We start from the raw sequence: 13,542 nt of genomic DNA on the forward strand, positions 1-13,542 counted from the left end.
TTTAGACATATGAATTTGAGAACAAATTTAAATTTACATGTTTAAAGAGTTTAAGGTTTTTTTATTCATACTAAAACTGTAAAACATATAATTAAATATAAAAAGTATTTAGTGCAGCGGTAAAGCAAAATATATATATTATATATATATATATATATATATATATATATGGATTTAGTGAGTATCAAGTGACTTGATGTAAATTAGGTCTAGTGCACTATATTTTCCCGCGAGAATATAGTGCACAAAAATTTTTGCCTATGTTATCCCGGGAGAACATCTCCAGAACACATTTGTAATGTTTTTGCATTATATTCTCGCGGGAGAATATAGTCAAAATTCACTCACTCGACAGTCCAGTGACTGAATTTTGGATTTTTCGTATATATATATATATATATATATATATGAAAAAAATATTTTTCAAGCTGCTTCAGATATATTTATCTCTGGTTATTTCAAAATTACGTCATTTTATTTATTTATTTCCGTATATTAATTGATTCACCTTTGAATTATTATGATTCCTCTTTTCTCACTATTCATTTATCACCATTGATCCATCTTTGTAAGGGTATGATTTAGTAGGCGGAGATAAAGTTATCTCAAGCAACTTGAAAAATGATAAGCCATATATATATATATATATATATATATATATATATATATATATATATAGTGGCAGACACAGAAATTTTAATAAAAGGGGACGAAAATAAAAAATAATATATCATAAATAAAAGTACTTGAAATAAAATACAAATTTAATATACAAAAAATTGAAAAAAATCTATTACAAGAATTAACATCACTTCACTTATTCTTGCTCTACGTGTTTTCATATTATTAAACTCATATATATTGAATCCGTGCTAAAATTCAAAATAATCTTTTTCAATATATGTAATCAAATATAGTCTATGACTATACATACAAGCAATGATTTTAAGAAGGTGGAAGTTGATTCTGCCTGGCTCTAGAATTTACACAGCCAAAATCGAAAGGCTGAAGAAGGAGGTTGGTGATGGACGAAACACGAAAAGGAGAGAGAGGATGATATGATGTTCTCAAAGAAAAATATGGGTAAGAGTGTGAGTAGAAGCATGGGGAACTGAAGGAAAAAATATGTACAACACGATAATTTCATTATCACATTTTTTTACATATATTATTAAAAAAAATTCCAAATTTTAGAGGGGGGGCGGGGGCCCACCCTAGCCCCCTACTGGGTCCGCCCCTGTATATATATATATGGGTTCGCTTTTTCTGCAGTTACTGCAGATAAGTTATCTGCAGTAAGCTCAATACGACGTTATTTTAGGACAGAAATCATGGTGTTTTTATAATTTTAATTTATTTTAGAGTTATTATAGTCTCTATTATTGTAATTTTTTAATATTTCACGCCCAAAACGACGTCATTTTGAAAGTAAATGCAGATAACTTATATGCAGTAACTGCAGAAATATTTTTCGGTATATATATATATAAATCAGGATCAACTTACACCAGTGTTACTCTTACACTTAATCTTAAACGTTGATTTCCGTCCATCAAACGACCATATTTAATTACATTATTCTCATAATTAATTACATTATATATATATGAGTTTGTTTTTTCTATAGTCAATGTAAATAAGTTATCTACGTTAAGCCCTAGGTGACGTCGTTTTCAAGCGAAAATCAATGTATTTTTGTAATTATAATTTATTTCAAGGTTATAATAGTCTTTTTCATTATAATTTTTTAATTTTTCAACCCAAAACGACGTCGTTTTGGGAGCGAATGTAGATAATTTATCTACATTCACTTTAAAAATATTAAAGCCTATATATATATATATATATATATATATATTTGAAAATATTTTTTATATCACATGATATAAAGTTATTTCCTACATCTCTAAAATAATTGTTTTGGGGTTTAAGATTAAATATAAAAGGTATTTTGAAAATTTTAATTTCCTCTTAGGATTTCTCACATATATTTTTGAGTTTATCATTTCTCTAAGTCATCTCCAACAATCCCTTGAGGAAATTAATGAAGGTGTTCTGGTAAAATTTATATAACAAAAAAAAAAATTCTAAAAAATTCTTCATTAATTATATCAATCCCCAAAATGAGATAATTTTACAATTGTTAAAAATAACTTTATCTACTATTATGGGAGAAAGAAAAACATTTTCCCCAATATCTTATTAATAATATCTTACAAACCAAACATGTAATACCGTCGTTTAACCACCATAACAATCAGACACTTAAATTTAGACTTTTGTAAAACTTAAAATTACAACATTTGTTGTAAAATGAAACATGATTTGTTCACAGTGCCATGATAATAAACAGTACGGTTAGTTTGATAAAAATAATTTACTAATAATTAAATATTAATGATACATTGCAGTAATTGTACAATAAGCTTGAAAAAATAATATTTAATTTAACAATCAAAATATTAATATTTTTTATTATAAAATTGTTTATAATAAATGTATAAAAATGAAAAGGACAATTTAAAAACATAACCCATCAAACCGGGTTACATACTCCAACTTTTTGTAGGAAAACGGATCCCTGAAAAAGTTTTACCACAGAAACTACCAATTCAGATCATATTCTTTGGTAAAGATAAGACTTCTGGAGCAATTATATTCCAAAATTATTATATCTATCTTGCCGATGTAAAAAGATGAGAGCAGTGTAAGTGAAACACAGAATCGGTTTCTCTATCAATCGAAGTAGCAATCTTATTCCCAGTTTTGAGCCAGGAACCGTGGTATCATAAAGCCAAGATATAATAAACTTGTCCCATTAGCCAAAATAACTCCAATTTCAATCCCTATTCCCTACCATATATGCCTACTTTCACCAGAGTTCCCTGACTCAGTTACAAACTAGATTACAATAGCTCCACAGGCACAGACCTAAAAGTATGCACATGCCAGATATAATCGAAAATTATAACAAAAAAATTAATAGAATGATACCTTCATTTGAGCAACAAAAAGTAAATGCTATGGTAAATAAGACATCAGTTTCATACTACAAAATATCAATATTTATACAACAAGGTACTCGGCAATGAGCATCCAAAATCTTCATGTTAGAATTGCTCAAATGCAGCTGTAGCCTTACCTCAGCCTGTTAATAGTGTCTGTGCCCCAAGAGCATTAACTAGGATAGTAGCCAGGAGGGAGAGACCAAATTTGCATGTGCAAAGCATTGACCCGTAAATATTCTCGCCCCAGAAAGATGGGGATAATGGAAGACTGTAAGACATTACGACACACATAAAACCTAAATGCCCTAGGTTAACCACCTCACCTCTTGCCACGAGGTCCAGGTCCAGTTCTGGGACCAGGAAACCTAGAAAACTGAAGCCGCAAGTGACTGGACTCAGGATGGAGTTCATCAACTTGATAACCTGTGCCATCCAACCACAATGTCAGCAAAAACCATGAAATTTGGGCACACAATTATGTAAAAGGTTGTTAACCATTGACTTCAAATCCTACTAACTTTTTATGACTGACTACGATACTCACAAACATGGCTATTAGCTTGCCAATCAAAGGCACAGCTGACTACGTTATAATGGAAGAATTTTGGGCTTCATTTGACTTCCCAAAAATATCATGATATTGATGACAGTAATGGTGATCATGTCGTACCGATAGAGAACAGGAATACATTTCCCAATGACGGAGATTATTGCAAAGAAGGCAGACGCACTAGAAAGCAGCATTACAACAATTTCAGAAGTGATGATGACGATGATATTGATAGTTAATAGAACAGATATCTTGGTATTTGTTCATTTTATGTAACTTTGAATGAGACGATAACAAACGGAACCATGGAAGTTGGCACTCATTTGTCACGTATTCACTACTTCAGTTACTATGAAGTTTTAGTTTTTCAGTTTGAACAAGCCTTTGCTTTAAAGATAACTTGCATATATCTATATATTCAGTGTAACAGAGTGATTTACAACTTCCCAAGTTGAAACCCTTTAGTTCAGTAATCGAGTAATTTTATGAGTTGGATAAGCATAATCATACTTGTAGACTTGTTTATATGTAATTTTATTCACTGCAATTTAGAACTGTTTTTCGGAATAGCTTAAAAGAATTAATTGGTACTACCTATACTAACAAGATGCATCTGCTTTTCAGTAGCTCGGATCGGAAGAACTCCACAGTTAAGCGTGCTTGACTTGGAGCAATTCTGGGATGGGTGACCTCCTGGGAAGTTTTCCCGGGAAGTGTGCGAGTGAGGAAAAAGCACACTGAAAAGTCTCGTGTTAGTATGTGGGGATAGTCGTTGATTCTTGAAGCGGCCGAGCGTTACAAGTGGTATCAGAGCAGGCCTTTCTTCCAGTACGGTGTGGTTCGAGGACGAACCAGGCGGAAGCTGGTGGGCATGTAACATCCCGAGCGCTGACGAGGGCAGGGAGTGATCGCCGGTGCAAAGAGGCACGGACAAGGAGCGGCTCTTGACAGGCTTCCAGCGGGGGGTTACATGCATGAATGAATCGAATCGACACCCAAAAGAAAGGGATTCCAAAGACTGTGCAGGTATGAGTCTGCACAGTTTGGGAATAGCTTAAAAGAATTAATTGGTACTACCTATACTAACAAGATGCATCTGCTTTTCGGTAGCCCGGATCAGAAGAACTCCACAGTTAAGCGTGCTTGACTTGGAGCAATTCTGGGATGGGTGACCTCCTGGGAAGTTTTCCCGGGAAGTGTGCGAGTGAGGAAAAAGCACACTGAAAAGTCTCGTGTTAGTATGTGGGGATAGTCGTTGATTCTTGAAGCGGCCGAGCGTTACAAGTGGTATCAGAGTAGGCCTCTCTTCCAGTACGGTGTGGTTCGAGAACGAACCAGGCGGAAGCCGGTGGGCATGTAACATCCCGAGCGCTGACGAGGGCGGGGAGTGATCGCCGGTGCAAAGAGGCACGGACAAGGAGCGGCTCCTGACAGGCTTCCAGCTGGGGGTTACATGCATGAATGAATCGAATCGACACCCGAAAGAGAGGGATTCCAAAGACTGTGCAGGTATGAGTCTGCACAGTTTGGGAATAGCTTAAAAGAATTAATTGATACTACCTATACTAACAAGATGCATCTTCTTTTCGGTAGCCCGGATCGGAAGAACTCCACAGTTAAGCGTGCTTGACTTGGAGCAATTCTGGGATGGGTGACCTCCTGGGAAGTTTTCTCGGGAAGTGTGCGAGTGAGGAAAAAGCACACTGAAAAGTCTCGTGTTAGTATGTGGGGATAGCCGTTGATTCTTGAAGCGGCCGAGCGTTACAATTCCCTACTAGATGACTTGCATAACCAAAAAATGAAATTAATCTCCTTTTATATCAGCAGGTAGCAAGAATCGATACCTTGCAAGGCACTCAAAGCAGTTGCTGCACAAGCCGGATTTGCAAAATCCACAAAACAGAGGATTAGAGGATCTCCACCACGCTGCAATCAACAAGCATTTCAGCATAAAAAAGGATAATGGATCTTTCAACCAATAAGCATGACAGTAACAAAGTCAAAAGAGGACAACCAGACAACTGTTACAAACAGTACACTTACATGTTTGGATTCTTTGCTCACAAGTCTCACTTCTCTATATCCAACAAAAGGGCGAAAAATATCTAAACATGACATTAAGGAACTTGGGTAACTGAATTATAATAAATGGAGCTCAGTAGATACGGATAAATCATGAGTAGACAATTCCTAAACAGTGTCTTAGAACAAAAAGGATACGAGCCACTTCCCTTCTTGAGCTGTCAGATGGGAGACCTTCAACATATAAAGTACTTGAAGCATCTGAGGGTAAAGGTACTGTCTCAGGTCCGGGCCTGGAAACTGCATCTACTGGTAACTGACCACCATAATTCACATTTTGTCCATTTCGTGCAAGATCAGGACCACCACCAGCAGGATGCCCAATGACAGCAGGATCAGCTAATGAATGGCCTGCACCAACACCCCTTGCCAATCCAACACCACCAATTGTACTCGCTTCCCCAGAATTAAATGAAGTAATCTGCTTCATAACCAAACAGGATGAAAGTTTTCAGCAAACAAGCAGTAAAAGCACATGCACACACTCATTAGTCATTATGCAAATGAAACAGGTTAAGATGTTACCCCCCCACTCTGAAGGTAACGGTCATAAGCAGACCCAAGTGATTTAGTGTCCTTTAGCATTCGGTGACCGGTACGGTCATCATCTCGAGCAATATAATTATGCATCTCATTAACTGAAGTCAGACCAGACGGGGACATATCTGCAATGTAACAGAATCAAGTCTTACAACCTACTTCTCTATCAAAGAAATAAAGCTGAAAAGCACCCACTCTATCAAAAATGTTTCTGTCTATTTGCAATATCATATATCGTTGCTATTCCTACAATGCTAATCACTGACTATAATAAAATACATCAAAGAAATATGCCAGATGCTAGCAAAACAGATAACTAAACAACATTGTCTAGCACGAGTACCAGTACCAGAGCCTTACCAGACACAGGTAAAGTGGGCTGAGCTACATATCGATGCTTCTTAGGTGATATGTTATGGATTTCTAAGGATGACAAAAGGAAATAGTTACAAGTCCCCAATCAAAAAGAAAAGAAAAGCTTAAGGAGTTTTGACAATAAAGAGTAAGGAGAAGAGAAAGAAAATGCAAGCCCACACAATTACATACACACAGATCATTATTACATCTCAATCTCATAATCTGAACTTGTGCGAGCTCAATGCATGGCTTCTCAGTTTCAAGATGATGACAAGTTTGAGAATCTGACTTGAACTCTTAAACGGGGAACCATTTCACAATAATACCAAAAAAAAGGCATATATACCTGCGATTAATTCTCCTAAGTTTTTTAGAAAATAGAAATCCTTCATACTCTCATATTTAAATCTCCTTGCATATGAAATACTGATAAATCATAAGCAAGTTATCCATTTCAGCACTAGTAACCACATCGAATACTATTTAGTGTAAATCCTTCATAGCAAATTTTCTGTAAATTAATTTTGAAATTTGCTAAAAACAAAAAAATTGTCAAGATTTCATTCCTTTTAAGTCTTTATTTGTTGCAAGAACATAAACATGAACATTGTTATTTATTGCCCAATGCACAATGCTGGACACAGGCCTCATGGCACCACAATGTTGTGCAGGGTAATATTGAAGCAGAGCGCAGAACATACTAAAGATGTTTATATGTATTTAAAACAAAACAAAATAACAACACTATACAAATGAATCAACAAATACATATGAAAAAACTCATACTTGAAACATAAACTTAATATGACTCCAATAATCATCCAAAATTCAAATGTGTCAAACATAAAATGCAACACCAAACACTTAAATCTATCAACATGACAAAGATAAGGAAGCTTCTGTTAGGTGAATGATAAGACTCCTCAGAAGAGGTACTATAGAAAGCGCTATAGAGGATTAGCTCCAAAGGATGACTCAGCATGTGGATAGAATATTCTAGAATACTCTGTGCTGAGCTGGTTAGCAGAGTTGGTTAAATAGTGAAAGTGACATGTAAGAGGTTAAACTTGAATTAGGGAATCTTGGGTTGAGAGAGAGCAACACCTCTCGAATGTGCCGAGTACATTTCTTTCTTCTAGAGTTTATTCCTTCTTTTGAAATTTAGTACAGTTGATTGTTTCAGATTATAATCTTCTTTTCTGCAATTTACATGTATTTCATAGAGTCAGTTTCTACTTTCAATTCCCATTAACATACAGAAAATCCAGTTCTTCTGGGCCAAAAGCTCTTGTCTGTTGTCTCTTTTATTCCATCTCACATGATATAAATGTTGGTCTTGGCTCAATCCAAAGGCAAGCTAGTGGAGTTTTACAAAAGCATTTATAGGGAAATATCTATCAGAAATTTGTTAGGTGGATGATGCACAATGGTATCCTCAAAAACCTGAACCTGAACCACAACAGCAATCGGAGTGGGAGGAGAATGAGACATCGAAACAAGAGAAGGAAACTTACGGTGAAGATAAAACGGCAATAATAGAACTGGTTTCAATTCTAGAATGGTCGATAGAGAAGGGAGGAAATGAAAATCAGGGAATCGTGAGAAAGGGTTTAGAAGAAAGAACTATAGAGGCGGACAAGACATTTGAGATGGGTGCACAGTCACCGGAGTCACTACAACCTCCAATGATGGTGGTTGAGGTTGATCCTCCACCCTTGCCAGAGCCACCACCAGGTCTAAGGTAGAGAAGTCTTCCTTGCCCAGCTATGGACAGAGAAGACAGATGCAAACGTGTAAGAATTTGGAAGATGAGCGAACAAGATAAGGGATGGGGTTGGGTAAATTTTTTGATCTAGCCCAAATTTTTGTTAAGTTACCCAAAGCCCAACCCGGACACAATGGTAAATCAGTCTATGCTTTATTGGAGGATTGGGCTTATGAGCCCATCAGTCTATCCCGACAAAGTGGACCAAGAAACCCAGGGTCCTATTTATTTTTGGATGGTAAATTCAGCAAGAGGTTGATGCAACAACAGAAGCTCATGAGGGAGCAGATCTTAGCAGTGTCGGCCACCCTTGACGAGTGGGTGGGACTGTTCGTCAACGTCACAGACCAGATATGCATCCTTAAGTCAACTTTCAAGAGAAACAAAGCAAATCAAGTGGCGAGTATGAACACTTACACCTACACCAATCTCACGAGGAAAGAAGAACACAAGGACAAGAAGGAGGAGAGTCAATCCTCGATGGTGGCACTCATTTTTTTCACGAAACTAAGGATTCAAAGTCACCTAAGCAAGGTTCTTACTGTTATCGATTCCTTTTTAAAAGTGTTTTGGTTCCAATATAAAACAAACAATCTCTTGCTTGTTTTGGATTATTGTCTCAATAACTTAGCTGTTCCTTGGCTCAGTTTTTTTTTACGAAACTGCTTTATTGCTTGTTATAGCTGCCAATTTCAGAGGACTTGAATGTCATCTCTGTGAGTCACAATGGTTGGGTAGGAGAATATTTTATTCATTGAATTTCAAGAGGGGAATGGGTACCCTATGTTTAAGGCAGATGTATTCAGCCATTTTACTATGTTCAGAAATCAAACAAGAAGGCACTCAACATTGAGGTTCTTTCTAGATTTGGTCTATTTCCTTGTTTCAGAATCAATTGTAATTTGTATTGAGAGGTTAGCTATCATTCTTGGTACAATCAAACCTCCAATTCCACCGATCTACATGCATTTAGTTTAGACTCTTTGTTACATGAGTCTTGGAAAGGAGCCCCAAATGATCCTGCTCTTGTGTGTCTCCTCCAAGCCTTCCGTGAAAAAGGGTAAAAGAAAGATCTATCTAGGGGGTAGATTGGGAAAGCATTTTGGACACCTGATCTTATTGAAGATATTGAGCTCAAGTTGATTGCTTTGGCAGAATTTTCTCTTTATAGTGGACTTAGTTCAATCTTGGAGCAAATGATTGGGATTCATTCTTGTCATGGATCGAGCACTATTTTTGGTGTGTTAAAGCTTCTTATGCTGCAAGGTGATGATGGAGCTAATGTGGATAGGAAATGGAACCCTGGAGGAAATCACTATGATTTTGTCATAAGTTGTTGTTTACAATTCAAGCAATGGGATCCCGGCGAAAGGTTTTCGAGGATAGAACTTCACCTTGAGGGCAAAGTGAAAGTCTTGGGGAAGTATTGATAAGACTCCTCAGAGGAGGTACTATAGAAAGCACTACAGAGGATTAGTTCCAAAGGATGACTTAGCACGTAAATAGAATATTCTAGAGTACTCTATGCTAAGGTTGGGTAAGTTGGTTAGAAGAGTTGGTTAAATAGTGAAAGTGGCACGTAAGAGGTTAGGCTGGGAGAGAGCAGCACCTCTCGGAAGTGCTGAGTACATTTTCTTCTAGAGTTTATTACTTCTTTGCATTTAGTTCTTCTTCTGCAATTTAGTATAGTTGATTGTTTCAGCTTGTAATCTTCTTTTCTGCAATTTACATGTATTCCATAGGGTCAGTTTGTACTTTCAATTCCCATTAACAAACAGAAAATCCAGTTCTTTTGGGCCAAAAGCTCTTTATGCTGTCTCTTTTATTTTATCTCCGATCTAGTTTCTATCAGTGAAAATCTAAATTTATCAATTATTTTATCAGATATTTAACTATGAAGCTTATAAATATTAAAGATCCTCATGATTGATATGATAAAACCAGCAAGCGGATCTTAAACTCTTCATATATCTCTTACTAAAATATGTTAGAAATATGTTTCCAAGTATTTGGAAAATTAATGTGACCACATATTAACTATTAAGAAGTTTGATAGACTAAGGATCATCAACAGTGATATAACAATATCCCAACAACACCATCAGAAATAAACTTATTTAATATTTGTCCCCTATAAGATTAATGTCATTAATAACTCCCTTAAAGATTAATGTCACTATCACCTTATGTTATTTATCTTTCTAAATCCCTCTCAACCCTTTGTCCACCAACTCCACTCTTCACTGCCAAAAAAAAAAAGATCTATGTCACACACACAAAAGAAAGGGAACAATTTCTCAAAGGATCTTTAGCCTCAACTCATACCCAATCGGAAGCATGCCCTTGTTACTAGCAGCTCAGCAAACAAATAGAAGGATCGTGAAGAGTGGCAAGAAACACAAGTTTTATCAAGTCTTAACTGGAAACAATAGCAGAATAATAGAGCAGCCCAAGGGTTGGCAGCTTCCTGAATGGCCATGGCTGAGTGTTTCAGTGAAGCAGCTTGATGAGCCACGGTGGGGGGGCATAGCAGCCTCCAATAGGGGCCACTCTTCCACTAAGACTCTGGGAGATAAATTCCCTGTTTTAACATTACTTAAACCCACCTTCAGTGAATGGGCTGCACCTAGTTGACTTTAGGGACCAATCAATTGCAAATCTTGCAATTTTAGATCAAATGTAGGAATCTGGGGCTTCAGATTCTCTAATCTAATTTGAACCTCCCTATTTCGGCCTGGCTCTGTTGTTTTGATCACAAGTTAGCCTTGCTCCTCGAGCCTCCCTCAACCAGTTTTGGCCTTGCCCTCCTTCAGCTGATATTCCCATTCATTTTTCATAAAGTGATTGCACCAATTTCTTTTTAATTCTTCTCCAGTTACTAGTTTGAGCTTAAGAACTTAGTATTAGAAACTAAAAAATAACTCTTATCTTTTCCTAAACAAACTCAGTCTCAAACACCTTTTTTTGTAAAAAAAATTCATTGAAGCTGCTTTGTTTTCTGTAGCACTCACTTCACAATCTGCTATGCCACTATAGCATACTCTTGGGGGAAGCCATCTTTCTACAATCAACTACTTAGATTTTATCATTTGTATCAAGAAATACTTACAGAAGGGATTGAATTATGCCATTCAGAAGTGTCACAGGCTGACAGGAAGGCAAAAGAATGACCGGGAGAGACAGATGGTGTGCTTCATGTAGAACCTGCCTATATGCTTTTCTAAAGAGTGTTGAAAGGAGGTGAGGGTTAATTTTCCCTTAATTTCGATGGGATCTTTTCAAGTTTAATGAGTCTTCAATATTTCTCAGATTGCATGAAAAACAGAGTGATGATTTCTCCACATTGCATGCAGATGAGCCAAACCTAGTCATAGATTTAAAGGTGCAATGCAAAGGAACATTATTCCCCCAGCAACCTTTTGCCCTGCTCAATGCGCAAATGCAGTACTGCACACTATGGAGTTCAAAATGCCCCAACATGGAAATATAGTTCTGGCCCTAGAAAGTTTTTATGTTTACCCCAAAACTCTAATTCTGGTTCCACGCCGGTATACACTCAGCCATTGTTGCACCCTACTTTAAAATCACAACTAAAAAATGCTAGTGATGCTCAAAATGATTTCCCTCTTTTTGCACAAATTATATCCGATGAGAATCAATTTATAATAAAGACCTAATACACCTAGCTTCAAAACCCACTTAGGGTATATTTGGATGGGGGAAAGTGCATCGAAAATGTGAAATAATGGTATTGTCGACAGAAAGTACACCGAAAAGAGATAAGAGCAAACCATAGTCAATACGAGGTCGTTTGAGCATGCCGGAAGAGGGGAGAAGCGCCTGCTGCCGATTCCAGAAGCCATCCGTCATCGTGAGAGATCAAGAGAATGATGAATTTGATGGATATATTGGTGAAGGAGATGCAAATCAGAAACCCTAATTAGCAAGAAACCAAACTCTAATTCTTGACCCGTCTCTGCAGAATGATAAAAACAAAATATTCAACCGTTCTCGTTTCGTTTTTTTTTTTTTTAAATACAAAAAAGTCCATAGATTTTTTTTTAGCGATTATATTTTCTTATACAGAGATAAAATATCTCATGTTACACTCACAAATTTATGTGAGTCCCATTGTATAGTAAAAGAGAAAAAAAAATTGAAGTGGGTCCCATGTCTTTTTGAGTGTATATGAGAGATTTATTGTCTCCTATCACGTGAGGTTAATATTTCTCTATTTTTATGGGAAAAACCTTGGCTGTTTTAGACGACACAACTTCGTCGTGAAATGATGGTCCCACTTAGTTTTTCTAGTTCGCATATTTGTTTAGGTTTATTTGGTGTAATGTATAAGGCTTGATAGTATAAACTTGTATTATACGTTATGACATTTTCTGTTGTTTGGTGTGACCATCGTATTATAAGCTTATACAGCAGAACCTCTTAATACATCAAAATGATGTATAACTTAATCAGGCCTAAGGGTGTGAGATTAAGTCTGATAAAGGATTGATGATTAATATTACTTATAAGTACAATTCTCAATAACTAATATATCATTTCAATATTAATATACTAAAATAATTTTTTTAATATATTCATTTTTAAAATATTGGAGGATATTATCTTATACAATATCATATCAAACACTAGATAGTATTAAAATCTAATCAAGTCTTATACTATCAGGCTTTATCCTATACTAAACATGCCCAAGGAAATAATGTTTCTCTACAAATTTTATGTCCTGATACAAAAGTGAGTTGGACTTTGTGAGAATAAAAGGGTGTATTAGATTGAGATTTTAAAAGATTTTAATAGATTATTTTTAGATAAAAAAAATCCATTTGTATTCAATTAGTTAAGATTTTAAAGGATTGAAAAAAAAAATATGCGATATTCGATTAGGATTTTAAAATATTATTTTAGAGTATACTCATATCTAGTAATATTCAATTCGGATTATAAACAAAGAAAAAATAATCTTGTGGTATTCGAAAATCTCACGATTTTAGTGAATTTTCTACTGGTGAGGATTCGTGAGACTTGAGAAATATAATTATGATGTCTCTCTCACAATCTTATCCTAACCCTTAGGTAATGTTTGGTAGGAGATATGTTTGAAGAAAGATAGGTATAGGAGATGTGCAAAGTTATTTGCACAGTATTCCATAGTTGCTTGTAAAATGGGACCAAACACACTGTGCAAGAATACCACTTGGGATGTGGTATTTGAAGATGAC

At 35.9% G+C, this 13,542-nt stretch overlaps 1 protein-coding gene across 3 annotated transcripts; it reads right to left on the reverse strand.

Moving 5' to 3' along the window:
* Positions 1-2,797: 2,797 nt before the first annotated feature.
* LOC133288309 (RNA-binding protein 2-like) lies at positions 2,798-12,264 on the reverse strand. Of its 3 annotated transcripts, none has more exons than XM_061486036.1 (7): positions 12,094-12,264; positions 6,541-6,603; positions 6,166-6,305; positions 5,779-6,061; positions 5,602-5,663; positions 5,403-5,484; positions 2,798-3,431 (listed from the first exon to the last, which is right to left on the reverse strand). In XM_061486036.1, the coding sequence occupies exons 1-7, from the start codon at positions 12,170-12,172 to the stop codon at positions 3,328-3,330; spliced, it is 813 nt and encodes a 270-aa protein (XP_061342020.1). In that variant the 5' UTR covers positions 12,173-12,264; the 3' UTR covers positions 2,798-3,327. The 3 variants fall into 3 exon arrangements, with proteins under 3 accessions (XP_061342020.1, XP_061342021.1, XP_061342024.1); XM_061486037.1 differs by lacking the exon at positions 12,094-12,264 and adding an exon at positions 9,912-9,960; XM_061486040.1 differs by lacking the exon at positions 6,541-6,603.
* Positions 12,265-13,542: the final 1,278 nt, after the last annotated feature.

The sequence above is a fragment of the Gastrolobium bilobum genome, unplaced genomic scaffold (assembly GCF_033153095.1).
Source record: "Gastrolobium bilobum isolate Gb01-03AN ecotype WA unplaced genomic scaffold, APGP_CSIRO_Gbil_v1 utg2831, whole genome shotgun sequence".
NCBI lineage: Eukaryota > Viridiplantae > Streptophyta > Magnoliopsida > Fabales > Fabaceae > Gastrolobium > Gastrolobium bilobum.